Source organism: Mobula birostris, chromosome 2, assembly GCF_030028105.1.
Source record: "Mobula birostris isolate sMobBir1 chromosome 2, sMobBir1.hap1, whole genome shotgun sequence".
NCBI classification, from domain to species: Eukaryota; Metazoa; Chordata; class Chondrichthyes; order Myliobatiformes; family Myliobatidae; genus Mobula; species Mobula birostris.
This window is the reverse complement of record NC_092371.1, coordinates 212,487,491-212,510,648: the sequence shown is the minus strand read 5'-3', so window position 1 is coordinate 212,510,648 and position 23,158 is coordinate 212,487,491. Positions and strand designations below refer to the sequence as shown.

General features: G+C 41.1%; 1 protein-coding gene across 1 annotated transcript in view; it reads right to left on the bottom strand.

The window, feature by feature from the left end:
• LOC140194044 (uridine-cytidine kinase-like 1) overlaps positions 1 to 23,158 on the bottom strand; it is a 76,013-nt gene that overhangs the window by 18,387 nt on the left and 34,468 nt on the right. The window contains exons 7-8 of the mRNA XM_072251412.1: positions 21,639 to 21,700; positions 19,560 to 19,576 (exon numbers count right to left, since the gene is read on the bottom strand). Coding sequence (XP_072107513.1) covers positions 19,560 to 19,576; positions 21,639 to 21,700 — 79 coding nt within the window. The remainder of the gene's footprint in view (positions 1 to 19,559; positions 19,577 to 21,638; positions 21,701 to 23,158) is intronic.

Sequence of the window (23,158 nt, the reverse complement as noted above, 5' to 3'; positions counted from 1 at the left end):
GCCTTCAAATAATATATAGCAAAACTATGAGATAATTTATTTTGTTGGCATTCTAAACTTATTATCTTTCATTATGATAATCTAATTTGAATTATCTAAAAAAAAGTTCGCAAGTTTGCTGTTTTTAATTTCAAATACTGTGATGAGTCAACTAAAGACCATGGTTAGCAGATAACACATTGGCAAGAACTGAACACAAGCTAGCCAACAGGAAACAGAGGGTACGCATAAATGTGTCTTTTCAGATTGGCAAGGAGCAGATACTGATGTGCCTCAGGGGGTTGGTGCTGGAACCTCAACTTCATATGATTTATATAAATAACTTCAAAGTAAGCAAAGCCAGATTGACAAGTATGTTGTGAAGCAGAGATAAGGATTCACAAATATGTATGGATAGGTTCAATGAACAGGCACTGATATATTAAATGAAATATAATATGGAAAAATACAAAACTGTCCATATCAGCAGGAAAAAAACAATCAAAATGGGGAGAGACTATAGATGCCTGTGACACAGACTTAATAAGTATATGAATTACAAATAGCTAGTATTATAGTTAATTAGAAAAGCTATCAAATGCTATCATTTATTATTATAAGGGGAAATAAATATGCATGGGTAAAAAACAAGCTGTTTAGTCTCATTTAAGCGAGAATGTTTGTCTTGGAAACAGCTCAAAGGTTTACTGCATTAATATCAGGAATAGGCAAGTTCCGTCATGAGAGAATTTGATCAGGCTAAGTGTGCATCTACTGGAATTCAGAAAAGTGAAAATGGCCTTGATTGAAACTTGAGGGGTCTTGACAGGGTGGATGTGGAGGGGATGATGCTCTTTCGTGTGGGAAGAGTCCAGAACTAAAGACCAGTACATAAAAATAAGGCTCATCTATTTAAAGAGTTGAGATGCAACATATTCTCTCAAAGTGTTACAAGTCAAGTCAGTGTCAGAGGTAACGAACCAGGTCAGGTCAAAGGTCTCTCAGTGGGTGAGCATGTGGGGGACAGTGACCACTGCTCCCAGGCCTTCAGCATTATCATGGAAAAGGACAGAATCAGAGAGGACAGGAAAATTTTTATTTGGGGAAGGGGAAGGGCAAATTATGAGGCTACAAGGCTAGAACTTGTGGGTGTGAATTGGGATGATGTTTTTGCAGGGAAATGTACTATGGACATGTGGTCGATGTTTAGCGATCCCTTGCAGGATGTTAGGGATAAATTTGTCCCAGTGAGGAAGATAAAGAATGGTAGGGTGAAGGAGCCATGGGTGACAAGTGAGGTGGAAAATCTAGCATACATGAGGATTAGGGAGCAAGGATCAGATGGGTCTATTGAGGAATATAGGGTAGCAAGAAGGGAGCTTAAGAAGGGGCTGAGAAGAGCAAGAAGGGGGCATGATGGTAAAGGTGCTGAGGAAGAGGATTTCTTGGAATGTATGCGGGATGGTTTTTTGAACCAACATGTCGAGGAACCAACTAGAGAGCAGGCTATTCTGGACTGGGTTTTGAGCAATGAGCAAGGGTTAATTAGCAATCTTGTCGTGAGAGGCCCCTTGGGTAAGAGTGACCATAATATGGTGGATTTCTTCATTAAGATGGAGAGTGACATAGTTAATTCAGAAACAAAGGTTCTGAACTTAAAGAGGGGTAACTTTGAAGGTATGAGATGTGAATTAGCTAAGATAGACTGGCAAATGACACTTAAAGGATTGACGGTGGATATGCAAAGACAAGCATTTAAAGTTTGCATGGATGAACTACAACAATTGTTCATCCCAGTTTGGCAAAAGAATAAATCAAGGAAGGTAGTGCACCCATGGCTGACAAGAGAAATTAGGGATAGTATCAATTCCAAAGAAGAAGCATACAAATTAGCCAGAAAAAGTGGCTCACCTGAGGACTGGGAGAAATTCAGAGTTCAGCAGAGGAGGACAAAGGGCTTAATTAGGAAGGGGAAAAAAGATTATGAGAGAAAACTGGCAGGGAACATAAAAACTGACTGTAAAAGCTTTTATAGATATGTAAAAAGGAAAAGACTGGTAAAGACAAATGTAGGTCCCCTACAGACAGAAACAGGTGAATTGATTATGGGGAGCAAGGACACGGCAGACTAATTAAATAATTACTTTGGTTCTGTCTTCACTAAGGAGGACATAAATAATCTTCCAGAAATAGTAGGGGACAGAGGGTCCAGTGAGATGGAGGAACTGAGCGAAATACATGTTAGTAGGGAAGTGGTGTTAGGTAAATTGAAGGGATTAAAGGCAGATAAATCCCCAGGGCCAGATGGTCTGCATCCCAGAGTGCTTAAGGAAGTAGCCCAAGAAATAGTGGATGCATTAGTGATAATTTTTCAAAACTCGTTAGATTCTGGACTAGTTCCTGAGGATTGGAGGGTGGCTAATGTAACCCCACTTTTTAAAAAAGGAGGGAGAGAGAAACCGGGAAATTATAGACCGGTTAGCCTAACGTCGGTGGTGGGGAAACTGCTGGAGTCAGTTATCAAAGATGTGATAACAGCACATTTGGAAAGCGGTGAAATCATCGGACAAAGTCAGCATGGATATGTGAAAGGAAAATCATGTCTGACGAATCTCATAGAATTTTTTGAGGATGTAACTAGTAGATTGGATGGGGGAGAACCAGTGGATGTGGTATATTTGGATTTTCAAAGGGCTTTTGACAAGGTCCCACACAGGAGATTAGTGTGCAAACTTAAAGCACACGGTATTGGGGGTAAGGTATTGATGTGGATAGAGAATTGGTTAGCAGACAGGAAGCAAAGAGTGGGAATAAACAGGATCTTTTCAGAATGGCAGGCGGTGACTAGTGGGGTACCGCAAGGCTCAGTGCTGGGACCCCAGTTGTTTACAATATATATTAATGACTTGGATGAGGGAATTAAATGCAGCATCTCCAAGTTTGCAGATGACACGAAGCTGGGTGGCAGTGTTAGCTGTGAGGAGGATGCTAAGAGGATGCAGAGTGACTTGGATAGGTTGGGTGAGTGGGCAAGTTCATGGCAGATGCAATTTAATGTGGATAAATGTGAAGTTATCCACTTTGGTGGCAAAAATAGGAAAACAGATTATTATCTGAATGGTGGCCGATTAGGAAAAGGGGAGGTGCAACGAGACCTGGGTGTCATTATACACCAGTCATTGAAAGTGGGCATGCAGGTACAGCAGGCGGTGAAAAAGGCGAATGGTATGCTGGCATTTATAGCAAGAGGATTCGAGTACAGGAGCAGGGAGGTACTACTGCAGTTGTACAAGGCCTTGGTGAGATCACACCTGGAGTATTGTGTGCAGTTTTGGTCCCCTAATCTGAGGAAAGACATCCTTGCCATAGAGGGAGTACAAAGAAGGTTCACCAGATTGATTCCTGGGATGGCAGGACTTTCATATGAAGAAAGACTGGATGAACTGGGCTTGTACTCGTTGGAATTTAGAAGATTGAGGGGAGATCGGATTGAAATGTATAAAATCCTAAAGGGATTGGACAGGCTAGATGCCGGAAGATTGTTCCCGATGTTGGGGAAGTCCAGAACGAGGGGTCACAGTTTGAGGATAAAGGGGAAGCCTTTTAGGACTGAGATTAGGAAAAACTTCTTCACACAGAGAGTGGTGAATCTGTGGAATTCTCTGCCACAGGAAACAGTTGAGGCCAGTTCATTGGCTATATTTAAGAGGGAGTTAGATATGGCCCTTGTGGCTATGGGGATCGGGGGGTATGGAGGGAAGGCTGGGGCAGGGTTCTGAGTTGGATGATCAGCCATGATCATAATAAATGGCGGTGCAGGCTCAAAGGGCCGAATGGCCTACTCCTGCACCTATTTTCTATGTTTCTATAAGAAGGCCTTGGCGAGTAGGGTAAAGGAAAACCCCAAGGCATTCTTCAATTATGTGAAGAACAAAAGGATGACAGGAGTGAAGGTAGGACCGATTAGAGAGAAAGGTGGGAAGATATACCTGGAGGCTGTGGAAGTGAGCGAGGTCCTCAATGAGTATCTCTCTTCAGTATTCACCAATGAGAGGGAACTTGATGACGGTAAGGACAATGTGAGTGAGGTTGATGTTCTGGGGCATGTTGATATTACAGAAGAGGAGGTGTTGGAGTTGTTAAAATACGTTAGGATGGAAAAGTCCACGGGGCCTGACGGAATATTCCCCAGGCTGCTCCACGAGGCGAGGGAAGAGATTGGCAAGCCTCTGGCTAGGATCTTTATGTCCTCGTTGTTTTGAAGGGAAGCAAATGTTGTCCCCTTGTTCAAAAAAAGGTAGTAGGGATAGTCCAGGTAATCATAGACCAGTGAGCCTTACACCCGTGGTGGGAAAGCTGTTGGAAAAGATTCTTAGAGATAGGATCTATGGGCATTTAGAGAATCATGGTCTGATCAGGGACAGTCAGCATGGCTTTGTGAAGGGCAGCTTGTGTCTAACAAGCCTGATAGAGTTCTTTGAGGATGTGACCAGGCACATAGATGAGGGTAGTGCAGTGGATGTAATATATATGGATTTTAGTAAGGCATTTGACAAAGTTCCACACTGTCGGCTTATTCAGAAAGTCAGAAGGCATGGGATCCAGGGAAGTTTGGCCAGGTGGATTCAGAATTGGCTTGCCTGCAGAAGGCAGAGGGTCATGGTGGAGGGAGTACATTCGGATTGGAGGGTTGTGACTAGTGGTGTCCCACAAGGATCGGTTCTGGGATCTCTACTTTTCATGATTTTTATTAATGACCTGGATGTGGGGGGTAGAAGGGTTGGCAAGTTTGCAGATGACACAAAGGTTGGTGGTGTTGTAGATAGTGCAGAGGATTGTTGAAGATTGCAGAGAGACATTGATAGGATGCAGAAGTGGGCTGAAAAGTGGCAGATGGGGTTCAGCCTGGAGAAGTGTGAGGTGGTACACTTTGGAAGGACAAACTCCAAGGCAGAGTACAAAGTAAATGGCAGGATACTTGGTAGTGTGGAGGAGCAGAGGGATCTGGGGGTACATGTCCACAGATCCCTGAAAGTTGCCTCACAGGTAGATGGGGTAGTTAAGAAAGCTTATGGGGTGTTAAGCTTTCATAAGTCGAGGGATAGAGTTTAAGAGTCACAAGGTAATGATGCAGCTCTATAAAACTCTGGTTAGGCCACACTTGGAGTACTGTGTCCAGTTCTGGTTGCCTCACTATAGGAAGGATGTGGAAGCATTGGAAAGGGTACAGAGGAGATTTACCAGGATGCTGACTGGTTTAGAGAGTATGCATTATGATCAGAGATTAAGGGAGCTAGGGCTTTACTCTTTGGAGAAAAGCAGGATGACAGGAGACACGATAGAGGTACACAAGATATTAAGAGGAATAGATAAAGTGGATAGCCAGCGCCTCTTCCCCAGGGCACCAATGTTCAATACAAGAGGACATGGCTTTAAGGTAAGGGGTGGGAAGTTCAAGAGGGATATTAGAGGAAGGTTTTTTTTTTACTCAGAGAGTGGTTGGTGCATGGAATGCACTGCCTGAGTCAGTGGTGGAGGCAGATACACTAGTGAAGTTTAAGAGACTACTAGACAGGTATATGGAGGAATTTAAGGTAGGGGTTATATGGGAGGCAGGATTTGAGGGTCAGCACAACATTGTGGGCCGAAGAGCCTGTACTGTGCTGTACTATTCTATGTTCTAAGTCCTTGGAACTCTGGGGGTGTGGCAAAAGCAATATTTTTAAAGCAGACATTCATAATTAGTTGAGCAGGCAGGAAGGTAAAAGTTACCACACGTGGAAGGATTATGAAGTTGAAGTGATTAACTGTAACCATATTAAATGGCAGAGCAAGTTTAAGAGACCTACTCCTGCACCCAATTCACATGTGAATTTTTGCATGTTTTTTCCAAGTAGATTAAGCTTGACAAGTCTTTTTGTAAATCCAATCGCCACTGTATTAATAAAATGAATTGCAGGTGTTAAAGACCAATCAAGTCCATAACAGTCCTAAATCTGAAGTGTTAACCAATCTGTGATGTGACAGAGGTCCTGAAATTTGTCTGGAATTCATCTTACCATTCTTAGGCAAGAAAAGGAGGAAAAAGCTGAAACTACTTCATCAAAGCACTCACAAACTGATAACGAGAGACCAAATTGGGTTCTAGCAATGTATGTACATGGTTCACCTGCCTCTTAATCTCCAACTTTACCTTATGAACTCAATGTCACTCAATTATGAGTTGGTTTAAGTTTACATATAAAAATATAAAGTCCTCTGGTTTTAGCCTGGAGCCAAGAACTTCATCAAAACCTAAGTTCTCCAAGACTGTTTTTTCTGGGCACAAGAGTACCCTTGGGACAGGTGAACTACCTGACACTTACAAAAATAAAGCTACTGAAAGCAGAGTGATTCAAGGAGTTACATCTTGGCTTTAGAAGGCACTGGAGCGCTGTGCAATAGTGGGTGGAGTGGACATGCACTGTGAGCTGGGACCATATTTTGGATGTCTTTTTAAGATTAATACATTTTGACAATGTACTGAACTGAACAACACAGGTTCTTATTCTCATATTGGCCAGATCAGATTTTAATTTTATACTTGAGCGGACCACTACTACACACATTGTAGACAGTTCAACAAAGAAAAAACAGGATAGCAGTGTGTATGGTTAAAAAAAAAACATTTTTGCTGGGACTTGTAATCCTTTTGGGAACAGAATGGAAACTTATAACATTAAATTTTGGTGTGCAGGAGCTACACAATTACCCAAAATTATTGTTTAATTTTTTTTCAGGTTACGTTTTCATGATACAGAACAGATTTGTTGGTAGCAGTCAGCAGAGGGCACTATACACTTGGACCTACTGGCAATCCATTAATTTGAATCGTCTTTTAAATGAAAATAATTTATCTTCTATTGTACATTCCTAATATAATTACAGTGATTTAAATATTGTAATGGTTTTCTTATGAATGTGGGATTAATCAAGCAAAATCAATCATTATGAAGTAAAGCATTAATGATTTTAGATCTGAGTAACTTTGTGTATTTTATTTCCAATAAATTAGGCTTGGCCAAATTCAAACTCCAAAGGAAATACTGCAGGTTTCACTATAGCAAATACGAGGAGTTCTGCAGATGCTGGAAATTCAAGCAACACACTATAGGCTGCTTTCCTCAGTGTCTAATCACTTGCACATCCTCATCTTAAACGTTTTAACTTTTTTGAAATCTTTGCACATGACAAGATAGTCTCCTGTTGACTGCGGAACAACAAATGTGACCCCCTTGCAAAACAGGGTAGTAGGGCAATTATAAATTCATGTGCCCAATATTAGTAGCAGGGAAGTTACTAGAGATTATACAAAGGGGCAAGATTAACGATCGCTTGGAATTAGTGTCTTGTCAGAGAACCAAGATAGCTTTGTTAAGGGCAGATCCAATCTGACAAATCTGACTGAGATTTTCTTCAAGAGGTAACAAATTCTATTCATGAGGGCAGTGCAGTAGATGTGTTTCACATGGAATTCAGTAAAGCCTTTGGCAAGGTACCACATGGGAAACTGGTTTAAAAAATTATGGCCTATAGGATCCAGGGCAAATTGTGTCAAACATCACGATTGTGACGATATCCTGAGTTATTCATTATGGACTGTGCTTTTAAAAAGAGAGAGAGAGCATGCAGCTGTACAGCACAAACAATTTGTTACAGAAAGAGAGAGGGGCGAAGACTGCTCACAGTTTGTTTGGGATTTCTGCAAGGACACTGCCAGCTTCTGAGTTCCCACAGAGAGAGAAAGGAGGAGCTACTTGGACAGCTGGTGCTCAGCACAACAGTATTTAAACCAGCATAGTTGCTTGTTTCATAGGACACGCAGACACACTAAGGTGTGGCGAAGTTACCACTATCCTGTTCAGGTGCCCACAAGTGATTATGAGTGCATGAAAGAGCGACCCTGTGGCATCTACCAGTGTCTATCCTTTGCCTGGGTTGGCAGACTATCACTTGAAGACGGTGCTCTTATGTTGGTCAAGTTTGGCTAACTTGGAAGTCTTGGAGGACAACGGGAAGATTGGTGGCATCAGCTCAACTGAAGAACTAGGCACTTCTCTCTCTCTTCATCACTACTCAACTCAATACTAAGAACTGAACTGATTTCATTTACCCATCACTGTAAGACTGTACCCATTTACCCCTAAACTTGAAGAAGCTTGGTTTTTATATATTTCCACACTTATATATGCATGAACGTTGCTAACCTGTTTGATATATCTGAATTTATATTACTGTATTGCGTGGTTACTAATAAACGAGCATTAGTTAACAGCAATACCAGACTCCAAGGTGTTTTCCACTTCTGCTGGTTTTTTAACCCATTACAGGGTATGTAACACAATCTAAAGTTGACAGACAGAATACATCACACTCCACATCCACTCTCTTCTCCCTCTTAATACTCCTCTTGCAGGATGTGGGGAGGCAGGAAGATGTCCGGTGTCCCTGACAATTACAACAGTGAGAAGTGCATCTAGCTGCAGCTTCTAACAATCCACATTGTTGTTGCAGTTGGAACTGTATGAACTCTGCATCATTTGGGAGGATGAGGGGGTGGTAGACAGGCCATATAGGGAGGTAGTTATACCCAAGGTGCAGGACATAGGAAACTGGGTGACAGTCAAGAAGGGGAAAGGGATTAAGGAGTCAGTGAAGATACCCCCGTGGCCATCCCCCTCAACAACAGGTACGTCACTTTGGGTACTGTTGGGGGTGGGGGTTGGGGGTTGACCCAATAGAAGAAAGTCACAGTGGTCAGGTCTCTGGCACTGAGTCTGCCTCTATGACGCAGAAGGGAAAGGGAGAGATGAGGCATGCTACTGTGATAGGGGATTCGTTGGTTAGGTGAATGGACAGGAAGTTCTGTGGGGCAAGAACGAGATTCCTGGATGGTACGTTGACTCCCGGGTGCCAGGGCCGAGGATATCTCGGATCAAGTCCTCAGCATTCTTAAGCAGGAGGGTGAACAGCCAGAAGTCACGGTCTATGTAGGTACCAATGACATGGGTAGGACAAGTGATGAGGCTCTGCATAGGGGGTTTAGGGGATGCTAATTAAATGGCAGGACCCCCAGGGTTGTGACCTCAGGATTGCTATCCGTGCCACTTGCTAGTGAAGCCACAAATAGGAAGATTATACAGTTTAATATGTGGCTAAACAGTTGGTAAAGGAGGGAGAGCACAAAATTTTTGGGTAATTGGGCTCTCTTCCAGGGATAGTGGGACATGTACAGTAAAAACGGTTTGCACCTGAAATGGAGGAAGGCTAATATCCCAGCAGGAAGACTTGTTAATGCGGCACAGTGGGGTTTAAACATGAGTTGCAGGGGGATGGAAACCAGAGCGTCAGAACAGTTAGTGAAGTGGTTGTGGAGGCAGATGTTGGTAAAACCTCAGACAAAGTTAGGGATTGAAAGGTTGAGCACAGTGCAACTAGTGTCCTGAGCTGTGTATATTTCGAGGCAAGAAGTATCGTAGGAAAGGTGGATGATAGTGCTTAAGAGGAGCTAGCTGGTTTATAAACAGAGGCAATGTGTAGTGAAGAAAGGCTGTTGATAGGATGAGTTGCAGCGTAACAGGCGGACAAAATTGTAAAGGATGAATACAGGACTGATGGTGTTATATCTGAATGCGCGCAGTATATGGAATAAGGTAGATGAACTTGCTAGACAGTTGCAGATTGGCTGGTATGTTGTTGTAGGCATCACTGCAGCATGGCTGAAAGAAAATTATAGCTGGGAGCTTAATGTTCTGGGACACACAGAGTCAGAAGATGTTGAATCATTGTGGATAGAGCTAAGAAACTGCAAGCATAAAATGACCCTGTTGGGAGTTGTATACAGATACCCAAACAGTAGTATGGATGTGGTCTACAAATTACAACAGGAGATAGAAAATGCATGCCAGAAGGGCAATGTTACAATTGTCACAGGAAATTTCAATATGCAGGCAGACTGGGAAAATCAGGTTGGTGCTGGACTCCAGGAGGGGGAATTTCTAGAATGCCTAAAAGATGGCTTTTTAGAGCAGCTCGAGGTTGAGCCCACTAGGGGATCTGCTATTCTGGATTGGGTGTTGAGTAATGAACCAGAATTGATTAAAGCCCTTCATGTAAAAGAACCCTAAGGGGTAAGTGATCATAATATAATCAAATTCACCCTGAAATTGGAGATGGAGAAGCTGCAGTCAGATGCATCACTATCATAATGGAGTAAAGAAAATTAGAGGCACACGAGAGAGGTTTGTCAGAATTGACTGGAAAAGAACATTGGCTGGGATGACAGCAGAGGAGCAATGACTGGAATTTATGGAAGCAATTTGGAAGGCACAGGATATATACATCCCAAAGATTAAGAAGCATTCTAAAGGAAAGATGACACAACCGCGGCTAACAAGAGAAGTCAAAGCCAACATAAAAACCAAAGAGAAGGTATATAATAAGCCAAAATTAGGGGGAAGTTAGAGGATCAGGAAACTTTTAAAAATCAGAAGACAACTAAAAAAGTCATTAAGAAGATAAAGACGGAGTACGAAAGTAAGCTAGTCTATAATATTAAAGAGGATACCAAAAGTTTTCTTCAACTACATAAAGTGTAACAGAGTCGAGAGTGGATATCCAACCACTGGAAAAAGATGCTGGAGAGGTAGTGATGGGGGACAAGGAAATGGCAGATGGACTGAATAAGTATTTTGCATCAGTCTTCCCTGTGGAAGAACGCTAAAGGTGGTGTACACCCCAGGGTTCTGAAAGAGATGACTGAAAAGATTGTGGAGGCAACTTTTATGAATCACTAAATTCTGGAATGGTTTTGGAAGACTGGAACATTTCAAATGTCACTCTACACTTCAAGAAGGGAGAGAAGCATAAGAAAGGAAACTAAAGGCCAGTTAGTCTGACCTCAGGGTTGGGAAGATGTTGGAGTTGATTATTAAGGATGGAGTCTCAGGGTACTTGGAGCCACATGATAAAATAGGCCGTGGTCAGCATTGTTTCCTCAAGGGAAAATCTTGCTGAACAAATCTGTTGGAATTCTTTTAAGAAGCAACAAGCAGGTTAGACAAAGGAGAAATCGGTTGATGTTGTGTACTTGGATTTTCAGAAGGCCTTTGACAAGGTGCCACACAAGGCTGCTCAACAAGCTACGAGACCATGGTATTACAGGAAAGATTCTAGCATGGATAAAGCAGTGGCTGATTGGCAGAAGGCAAAGACTGGGAATAAAGGGAGCCTTTTCTGGTTGGCTGCCAGTAACCAGTGGTGTTCCACAGGAGTCTTAGTTGGGACCAATTCTTTTTACGTTATATGCCAATGATTTGGACGATAGAATTGATGGTTTGCAGATAATAATTCTGAAATGCCCCCTTCGCTGCCGCTGCTACTGTGTGATAACCGGAATCTCCATAGCTTATGGCCCCGAAATCCTCGGCTTTGCGTGTTTCAGCGGCCGGGGAGAGGTCGAAGGCGCTCGGCAGAGGATGGTGCTCAGGAGGCTGTATTGGAGAGGCTGGTCGGAAGCTCGGAGTTTTCGGACGGATGGACTCAGTGTCGGCTGTGGTCGGCTGCTTCCAAGGCATCGGCAAGTTGACGGTGCCTGGAGGTTTATGGCAGGGAGTTTCTCCCTTTTGCCGCCTGCTATCGGGGACTCGGGAGTCGATCCACTCGGGACTTTGAGACTTTTTTTTTTACTGTGCCCATGGTCTGTTCTTCATCAAATTATGGTATTGCTTTGCACTGCTGTAACTATATGTTATAATTATGTGGTTCTGTCAGCGTTAGTCTTTGGTCTGTCCTGTTTTCTGTGATATAACTCCGGAGAAACATTGTATCATTTCTTAATGCATGTATGAATTTCTAAATGACAATAAAAGAGGACTGAGTGTTCTCATAATCTAAATCTAATATGAAGATAGGTGAAGGGGCAGGTAGTTTTGAGGAAATAGAGAGGCTACAGATGGAATACAGTGTCAGGAAGTATATGGTCATGCACTTTGGTAGAGGAAATGAAAAAGTTAACTATTTTCTAAATGGAGAGAAAATACAAAAAACGGAGGTGCAAAAGGACTTGGGAGTCCTTGTGCAGGATTCCCTAAAGGTTACTTTGCAGTTCGAGCCTGTGGTAAGGAAGGCAAATACAATGTTAGCGCTCATTTCAAGAGGACTAGAATATAAAGGCAAGGATGTAGTGTTGAGACTTCATAAAGCACCAGTGAGGCCTCACTTGGAGTATTGTGAGCAGTTGTGGGCCATTTATCTGAGAAGCGATGTATGGAAACTGGAGAGGGCTCAAAGGAGATTCAAGAAAATGATTCCAGTATTGAATGGCTTGTTATATGAAGAGCGTTTGATGTTTCTGGGCCTGTATTGACTAGAATTCAGAAGAATGAGGGGTGATCTCCTAAAGTTAAAATTCTGATATTCTTTTTGATTTGCAAGCATTGCCTAAACCATTTCAATCTCTAATTTTCTTTAGTCCTGCAAACACATTTTCTATAATTTCCAGATTCCTTTACCCTGCCTCATGCACTTCCTGCGTCTTCTCTGCCAATGCTTGAGCACATTGACAGATGCGCCTCACTAAACAACACCTACATTCACCTTCATCTTTAATGTTGGCTAGTCATGAAGTTACTCCAATAGCACCAGAGGCCTGAATTCCATTATGGAGTTCAAATCCCACCAAGGCAACTGGGGAATTTATATTCAAGTAACTTAATAAATCTAGAATAAAAAAAGCCAGAATCAGTAAAGGTAACAATGTACCCACCGGACTGACCATCTGATTCTCTTATATTCTTCAGAAGGAACTCTGCTATTTTTATGTGATCTAACCTATGAATAAATCTCAAAATTAACCCCAGTTCAGGCAATATTAAGGACAGACTCTAAATCTTTGCATCATCACCACTGAAGTCCATGTCGCATAAATAAATGGCAGAATGACTATGACTACGATCAAGCCCCTGGTCATCTCCAGTACTTTTGGCTTTGTTTTCCCCTTCTTAGACATTTGAAACTTAAGGTGCTACACCCAATTGCAATTTGTCATGCAGCTTTCTTGCATGTAGCTTCTGGGTGATGAATGCTGACTAATGGATACCTGTATATGGACAAACTCACGATATTATCAAATTCAGAAATCTGATGCATTTTCATATGTTCTTTACTATAAACAGAACAAGTCCCCCGCCCCCCCCCATACTTTCAGTAATTGTTCTTTCTTATCAGTCCTATTTGCTTCTGATGCTATTCACTATAATACTGTGGAGCTATGGTTACCATATCCAGTGAATTTTCTGACTTACAGACAAAATCAATTATGGATCATTACATAGGAACAGCCTGCACATATATAATTGTACAAAACAATATTTTCTTCAATATGTATTAACTAGTCAGATTCTTCTCATAAAAATAATTTTAAAAAGTATTATTAATTGCTTGGATATTCAAGGATACAGGGTGGGTGGGAGAGAAAGGATGAAGAGAACAGTTTGAGTTAAAAGCATGCAGCAAAAATGAAAAGAATCACTTGTGGAAGAAGAAAAACAAGGTGCCATATGCCCATAATGGGCCAAACATTGGAACATATTCTTTAACAACAAAGCTTTGGTGGGTTGAGTAACCATTCGGATTGACTCTGCTTGATAGGAGACTAGCTCTTAATACCACCAAAATTGGAGCAGCAAACCTTTGTGACTGTCATCGTCACAGGGTAACACAGCATGGAAACAGGTCTTTTGACCCAATTTGTCCAAGCCGAGCAAAGTGCCCATCCATTTAGTTCCATTTGGCTGCACTTGGCTCATATTCCTCAAAACCACTTCTATCTATTCAATTCCCTAGCTCTGACTGCCTCATTTTCACTATGGACCTCCAGTCCCTATGCACTAAAAAGAAAGCCTTAAAGCTCTCTGGTTCTTTCTCTACAACAGACCCAACCAGCAACCCTCCACCACCACCCTCCTCCGTCTGGCACTGGTCCTCACTTCAACAATTTCTCTTCGGCTCCTCCTACTTTCTCCAAACTCCAAAGGGTAGCCATGGGTACTTGCGTGGGCCCAGCTATGCCTGCATTGGTTGGTCATGTGGAACAGTCCCTGTTCCAAGTCTTCTCCTCCGAATGCTCCCCAACTCTTCCCGTGCTACATTCACAAATGCATTGGTGCTGCTTCATGCACACATGCCGAACTTGTCAATTTCATCAACTTTGCCTTCAACTTCCGCCCTGCCCTTAAATTCACTTGGTCCATTTCTGACACCTCTCTCCCCTTTCTTGTTTCCTGTCTCTATCTCCAGAGACACACTGACTGCTGACATCTTTTATAAACCTACCAATTTCCACAGCTGCAGTAACTTGACTATAGCTCTTCCCACCCTGTCTCCTGTAGAAATGCTAACCCTTTTCTCAGTTTATCATTTATATATTTAGCAATACAGCGCAGAGTAGGCCCTTCCGACCCTTTGAGCCTGTTGCCACAGCAACCACACAATCCCGATTAACCCTAACCTAGTCATGGGACAATTTACAATGATCAGTTCACGTGGAGGATGGACAGAGACTCCTTACGGAGTTGTGCTGGAATTAAGCTCTGAACTCCAGAATGCCCCGGGCCATAATAGAGTCACGCTAACTGCTACGCTACCATAGTGTTTCTTCGTCTCCGCCGTGTGTTCCCAGGATGAGGATTTCCTTTCCAGGATATCAGTGATGTCCTCCTTCTTCAAAGAGCAGGGTTTCCCTTCCTCCACCATGGATGCTGCACTCACCCGGATCTCTTCCATTTCCCAGACATCGGTCCTCACCCTATCTTTCCACCGCCTTAACAGGGATAGAGTTCCTCTTATACCACCCCATAAGCTTCTACATGCAACACATCAGTCTCCACAACTTCTGGCACCTTAAACCGGATTGTACCACTAAACACATCTTTACCTACCCCCCACCACTCTCCATTGATCACTCCCTCCATGATTCCCCATCCATTCATCCCTCTGCACTATCCTCCCTCCCAACAAATATCCTTTAAGTGACAGAAATGCTACACATGTCCATTCACTTTTTCCCTTACTTTCACTGAGTCCTTCCGGGTGAGGCAACACTTCATCTGCGAATCTGTTAGGGCTGTCTACTCTACCTGGTGCTCCTGATGCAGCCTCCTCCACACTATTGAGACCCGATGTAAATTGGGAGTGGGGGTCACTTTGTTGAGCATCCCACTCCATCTGCCAAAAACGCAGTTTCTTGATAACCAAATATTTTAATTCCTATTCCCATTCCAACGCTTCTTCTTTTGACATGATGAGGCCTCTCTCAGGGCGGAGGAGCAACACTGTATATTCTGTTAAGGTAGCCTCCAACCTGATGGCATGAACATCGATTTCTCCTTTCAGTAATTATTTTCTTTGTCCCTTTTTCTATTTCCCACTCTGGCTTATTACATCTTCTTCTCACCCGCCTATCACCTCCCCCCCCCCCCCAAGTGTCCCTCCTTCTTCCCTTTCCTCCACGGCGCAGACTCCTTTCCTATCAGATTCCTTCTTCTCCAGCCCTTTACCCTTCCTACCCACACTGGTTTCACCTATCACCATCTAGCCTGTACTCCTTTCCTTACCCCCACCTTCTTAGTCTGACTTCTTCCCCCGTCCTTTCCAGTCCTGAAAGATCTCTGCCTGAAACACTGACTGTTTCATAGATGCTACCTGACCTACTGAGTTCCTCCAGCATTTTTCTGTGTGTCACTCCTATGTGCTTATCCTAATGTTTTTAAATGCTGTTTCTATACCAGCTCAACCACTTTCTTTGGCAACACTTCACTATGTGCTTACTCTTTACCTATCCATGATTTTATCTAAGGTCACCTTATTTGCAAACAATAAAGTCCTAACCTGACCAACCTCTCCCTATAACCTAAGCCCTTGAATGCTGGCAGCATCCTCATTAATCTACTCTACACTCTCTCAAGGTTCCAAGATTATTTAATGACTTTCCCAGTACACAGGTGTAAAGGAGAGCAATACAATTCAAATTAAATGACGCCTTTCCTATAACACGGTTATCAAACCTGTACGCGGTACTCCAAGTGTAAGCTCAGTAACGTCTTCTACAACTGTGACATGATATCCCAATTCCTATATTCAAAATTCTCGACTGATGAAAATCGGCATGTCAAACGTCTTCTTCACAACCCTGTTTACCTCTGGTGCTACTTTCAGCGAACTATGCAGCTGTAATCTTCTGTCCTTGTTCCAAGTCTTTCTAGGGCAATTTACCAGTCAAATCCTGTGCCAAATGCATGAAACAAATAGTTTTGGGAGTTTTGCAGTCACTGATGCAGTAGACCATCGCCATCCACACTGTAGCTTTCTCCAACAAAATCAAAGGTAATCATCAGAACTGCCACAAACTTCAAAGTTTTATGAACTATGTGCTGTTGTAAAATATTCTGAAAATTGTAGATATTACAAAATACAAGTTCTTATTGATGTTTTAATAGCACAATTTGCCATAATTGTTCACTTAGCAAACTAGCCAATTCCAAACCTAGTTTATCCTCTGCATTTTATAGTCAGAGTAATTTTGTAATCGCTTTATATAAATCTTTAAAATAAGGATTTTAAAAGGGAAAAAAAACATTTTAATATGTTATTATAGCTGCAAATCTAATCACTTGTAGATCCCAATCACTATGATTAAAAAATTTTGACATCCTTGCTGATGACAAGGAAGGCACCTGTTGACTGCAGAACAACTCATGTGGTCTCCCTTCACAAGCGAGACAGTAGGGAATAGCTTGGTAATTATAAACCGGTGAACCCAGTATTAGTAGCAGGAAAGTTAATGGGGAAAATACTGAGGGACAAGATTAATGATCATTTGCAATGACAAGTCTAGTCAGAGATAGAGAAGAGTCTACACGCACAACATGCTGGAGGAACTCAGCAGGTCGGGCAGCACCTGTGGGAACGAGCAGTCAACAATTCTGGCTGAGACCCTTTGTCAGAACCTCAGGTCTAGGCCCAAACGTTGACTGTTCGTTTCCACGGTTGCTGCCTAACCTGCTGAAGCGTGTTGCTTTGACCTCAGCATCTGCAGAATATTTTGTGCAGACAAGAGTCCAGTGAGAGATAGCCAAGATAGCTTTAAGGGCAGATCCCCACAAATCTGACTGAATTTTCTTGATAAAGTAACACATTTTATTCAGGAAGGCAGAGCAGTAAATATGGTTTACGTGGACTTCAGTAAAACCTTTGGCAAAGAGGATCCAAACCTGGCTTGGCAATTAGAGACTGGGTGGTGGTGAGGGGTTGTTTTGCAACTGGATGCTTACAAGGATCGATGCCGAGCCCCTTGCTGTTTGTAATATACATGAGTGACTTGGATGTGAAAGTGGGAGCAAGTTCCAAATGACACAATGAATATGCAGAGTAGCCTTAAACTACAGAATGATAATCAACATGTTTGTGAAATGGGCTGACAAATGGCAATCCTGATAAATGTGAGGTGAGGTGAGGTGAGGTAATGCATTTTGGGAGAATGACTGAGGCTACGACATATACCATGAATGATAGGATTTTTAGGAAGCATGAACTACAATTTCAGAGATCATTGAAGGTGACAGATAGTGGCCTTCAGTATTTGGTCATTGAATACAAAAGCAGCTATGTTGTGTTCCAACCTTAGAAAACTTTCGTTAGGTCTGAAATGTGCATGGTTCAGAGTGTCACAATATAGGAAGGAAGTGGTAATGCTGAAAAGAGTGCAGAGGAAATTCATTAGGACATTTCAGTCAGGATGGATTGTTTCAGTTATGAAGAGAGTTTTACAGGTATGTTCTCCCTAGAAGGATTTTTTCTTGAGAGGACACAACCTAGGTATGTAAATTTTTTTGGGTATAGGTAGGAAACCTTTTCCCATATCGGACTTGGACAGATAGATTGAGGAAAGGGGGAAATGATCCAGAGAGAATATGAGGGGGTTCTTTTTCACCTTGAGGGAGGCGAGTACCTAGAATGTGCTAAGTGAATGGTTGAAGCATTGTCACTGACAACATTTACGTTTCTAGATGACCACTTGAATTGTTTAGGCATAAAACAGTATGGGTGCCCACTGGTCAATATTGATGTGGTGGACCAAACGGACTGTTCCAATGATGTACATTTCTATGACTATGACCATGCTCAGTCATTTTTAGAAGTCAAAATAGTAAATTAATACTGGATTTTTAAAGTAAAAAAATACAATACCAATCTCTATGTACATTTTAAAAACACAAATCAATATAAAAAAAATCCAAATTTAGTATACATAAAATTTGTACACTGAACTTCTGAAATTAAAGAGTCGAGTAAACAAAGGCCAACATGAGGTGCAAGTGAATATGTAAAAAGCCAAAAAAGAAAAATAAAGTTAACTGCAATATCATGTTAAAAGTTGAAATCCAAGCTCAAAATACACAAGTTGTCCTCACATATCCCAGCGAAGTTTCCTCTGTTCAGTTCAGAATTATTCAATGCGAGATAATTGAAGAAATAGTCATAGACAGAAAGAGAAGACATCTATATTAGGCACAAGCACAAAGGAAAGCAGATGTGTACTGAGAAAGCATTAGGGTGCAGTCCAAAATTCATTAATGAAGCTGTTTTGCTGGAAGGAGTAAGAACATAATTTCTTGACAATAGCTCATTTAATTTTGTGATTTCTTTACAAAATTTAGTCACTTTACATCTCTTCCCTCACCCATCCAATCAGATTAATGGAAATCACAAAATCTTTCAAGGGCTGAACCCTGATGCAAAATATTTTATATACATTTAGTTTCACTCAAACTCAATAGTTGGAAACTACTATACGGAGCCAGTTATAAATGAATAATGTTATCTTACGAGTTAAAAAAACATCTACTTCACAATAGTTTTCTTTTTAAAAACAATACAACATTTCCCTAAATGATTTTTGGACTTGCCCAAGTTGTAGTTATTAAGATGGTATTTGTCATAACACGGACAGGCTGTATTAATCTTTGTATCCAAATTAAATAGTATTTGATATTTGAAGACTGGTATTTCTGTACCAGTCAATAGTATAATTCCATTCTACTTTATTTGGTGAATACAAGGTTTAAATACTCTGTAAAATCTTAGCTTGAAACATTCAATTTATTCATTAAATATTCAATTAAACAATTATTTGAAAACAGTACCAATTTTATTCAAAAGAGCAGATTTAACACAATTTTTAGTCAACTAGGGAGAGTATGGCTTTAAGATTATATAGCCAATTGATTAAATTTGGGATGAAATTTGTCATAAAAAAAATACCATTGAAATAACCAGCATCTGTATCTGGCTCAATATACTTAAACATTGTAACACGTTATTAAAAAGGAACCAGGAGATATGTGAAACAGACAGACTGAGGCGCAGAGACCCTTGAGGCAGATTAAATTTTGATCCTTCTGAAAGGCCATCAGTCGTGCCATAGCTTCATCATGTTCCCTTTTCCTTTTTGCAGGCAAAAGACATTACTCTTTGTGTCATACCTTACAGTGATTTCACGCTGTGGTGATTACAGTAAATTCGTTCAGGATTTATCAAGTATTTCATTACCACATATGGGAGGAAAGAAATAAAAATGAAAGTCATTCTCATTAGTGGGATCATTCGATATCAAGCTGCAACTGTTCAAGTACAAAAAAAGCATTCCCTCACATTTTGCCATGAATAAAAGCACATTAACACTTTAATGTTTTATGATGGTAAAAGGCCTTTTGTCCCCAAATTACTGCATGTTTGAATGGATCCTGAATATGTGTCTCAAATAAAAGCCTTCTCCTGGAACACAAACTATAATGTATCCTAATATTATTTAATTTCCCCACAATTCTACTTTATTAGTGTTAACATTTACACTTTTGCTAATAATGGTGAAAAATGCATATAGCATAGATCAAACATTTCAAATAAGCATTCCAAAAGGCATGCTGATCATTCATTGTCATAAGAAACCAAAAAAGAAAAATCAGGATTAAAGGAAAGTAAAGCTGAGTGACGTGTGGTTCTGCAAGTTAAAAAAAAAATTAACAATCTCATTTAAATAGTGGTAATTGGCAAAAGCATCTGGTGCAAATGTGCCTTCAAAAATAGCAAGATTATCTCTGATGACAGGATTCTCAGAAAAAGACATCCTCCACAAAATGAAAGATAATGTATTGCACCTGGGATTTTAAAAGTCATTGGAGAAAAAAAAAACTTTGATTCATGACACTACAAGCAGCGCTCTTCATCTGTACAACATGTGTAGTTTCACAACAGCTGGGCTAGTTCATTATTTCACAATTGCACCTAGGAAAAACGTATCAAAAAAGATCTCTATACAAAGCCCAAGGGACCAAATAACAACTTTTAATTCCACACGTTGAGATGGAGAAATGAGGTCATCAATAAAAAGTGACTAGCAAAAACTGCAATTCAGTTTCAACAGCAGCTATGGAATGAAGCAAAGTCAGAACAGAGCCCTCCTATAGGTGTGAATAAACATTTTTGGAAATTGAAAAGACAGAAGGCTGAAACCCAGCCAATTTTTAACTTTGCTTGCTACTGGGTACCACCTCTACAGTTGAGGCAGACTGACGAAGGAGCCACAGTATGGAATTATGGGAAAAATATTGATATCGTAAAGCACATGCAGGCTTAGCAACACAAGTTACACTGGATTAAAGAAGCAAGAGTACTATTCCACATTTGGAAAGTGTGCTAGCAGGCGATGGCTCCATGGGATGACACACAGACAAGTTAAGAAGTTGCTGTCAACTTGTGGAGGCAAGAGTAGAGACAAGTTACTGATCATGTCGTTGAGCCAAATAAGATTAAGTTATTTTAGCACAGTACTTGAGTGGAGGTGTTGGGAAGCAACTTTCAAACACATGATGAGAAGCGCAAGAGGAAAAGAGAGAGAAACTCCAGAATATCTTTAGGTTTGGAAGAGGAAAGCTGCAGCAATCAGAACTTAAGGAAGGGACAGACTGTATGAGCTGCAGCCTGGCCTCAAAATTGCTTTGCAGATTTTAATGTTCTTTACTACCTTGTGGATATTTAAGAGGATATCTGCTCTAAGGGAATCAAGTCATGCTGTGTGTAAGATCTAAACAAAATAACTTCAGTAACAAAATTTACTACTCAATTGTTCCCAGAGCTTTGCTTTATTTGAAAATTTAATATGCCCAAGTACTTCAGCCTATCAGTGCAGGGACACAAAAGATCTATTCCTGTATCTTTTGGATAATTAACATTTCAGTCGTTAACTTTGAGAGGTGAAATGCATCTTATTTGTAATCGCAGATCAGATAGTCAAATGCAAGTATTGCATAAGAATGTTAGGTGTCTCTCCTGGCCCCCCCCGCCAACCCCCGTGCTGGGCAAGCTTGGAATAGTGAAAGAGCACATACTCATGGCAAATATATGAATGGCTACGATACAATTTAAAACAACTAATAATGAAAAATGTAATGCAATTTTCAAAATAAAAACATGCAAGAAAATTTTTATTAAGTATATGCACATAAGGAAGGTAAACAAAATTAATACAAATACATTGTAATATAATCCTGACTCTTGCCTACCTTTTCCAGTTGACTATGAACATGTTGGACAATCAGATCGAGAGCAACAAAGTTCTCTCCACCTAATAAGTATAGAGAGATTCAAATGTTAAACTTTTATAAAGACTCAGTGATAGATCAGATCTCTGATCTCATATGTTGGAAGGATTGAGACTGTAAATCTTACTGTAACCTTTTGAAACTGAAACATAGTAGGCACAGCCTCAGGATAGGAAGGTGTCCATTTAAAACAAAGATACGGAGAAATTTCTTTAGCCAAACAGTGGTGAATTTGTGGAATTTGTTACCATAGGCAGCTGTGGAGGCCAGGTCATTGAGTGTATTTAAGGCAGAGATTGATAGGTTCTTGAATAGACACAACATCAAAGGTTATGGGGAGCAGGCCATGGAATGGGGTTGAAGAGGGGAAAATAGGATCATCCATGATTGAATGGTGGAGCAGACTTGACAGGCTGAATGGCCTAATTCTGCTCACAAAGAAGAGAAAATCTGCAGATACTGGAGATCCAAGCTACACATACAAAATTCTGGAGGAACTCAGTAGGCCAGGTAGCATCTATGGAAAAAAGTACAGTTGACATTTTGGGACGAGACCCACTGCCGAAGGGTTTCATCCTGAAATGTCAACTATACTTTTTTCCCCCCATTGATACTGCCTGATCTGCTGAGTTCCTCCCGTATTTTGAGTGTGTGGCCCAATTCTGCTCGCGCATCTTATGGTAAACATCCAACCTAGTTGCAACATACTGTCAGGCTGCATTACCATCTGATACATGGTGGGCTACTGCACAAGATTGAAGTAAGTTGCAGGAAGTTGTAAAATTAATCAGTTTCCTTAGCATCCTTAGTATCCAAAACATCTTCAAGAGGTGGTGCCCCAGGAAGGTGGCATCCATCACCAAGGACACCCATCACCTGAGACATGCAACCTTTTCATTGTTACCATTGGGAAGGAGGTACAGAAGCCTAAAGGCACACGCTCAGTGATTCAGAAACAGTGTCTTCCCTTCTGCCATCCGATTCTTAAATGGACATTGAACCCATAAACGCCACCTCACTACCTTTTTAAAAATTTATTTTTTACACTTTATTTTAATTTAATTATTTAATATACGTATTTATTTACTGTAATTTGGTTCCTCTCCCCCCCCCGCTATATTTATCATCTATTTCATTGTACTGTTGCCAAAGGTTAACAAATGTCATGACATATGCTGGTGATACTGAACCTGATTCTGAAATATGTTGTAATATGGTGACAATAAATATCCATGAATCTGATCTTTCAGCAGGCAAATCTAGTTCAAAAGAAGTTTCTGTTAAAAACAAAGTGCCCTATTAATTTAAAAGTTGCTGGTGAATGCAGCAGGCCAGGCAGCATCTATTGGAAGAGGTACAGTCAACGTTTCGGGCCGAGACCCTTCGTCAGGACTAACTGAAAGAAGAGCTAGTAGAGATTTGAAAGTGGGAAGGGGAGGGGGAGATCCAAAGTGATAGAAGACAGGAGGGGGAGGGATGGA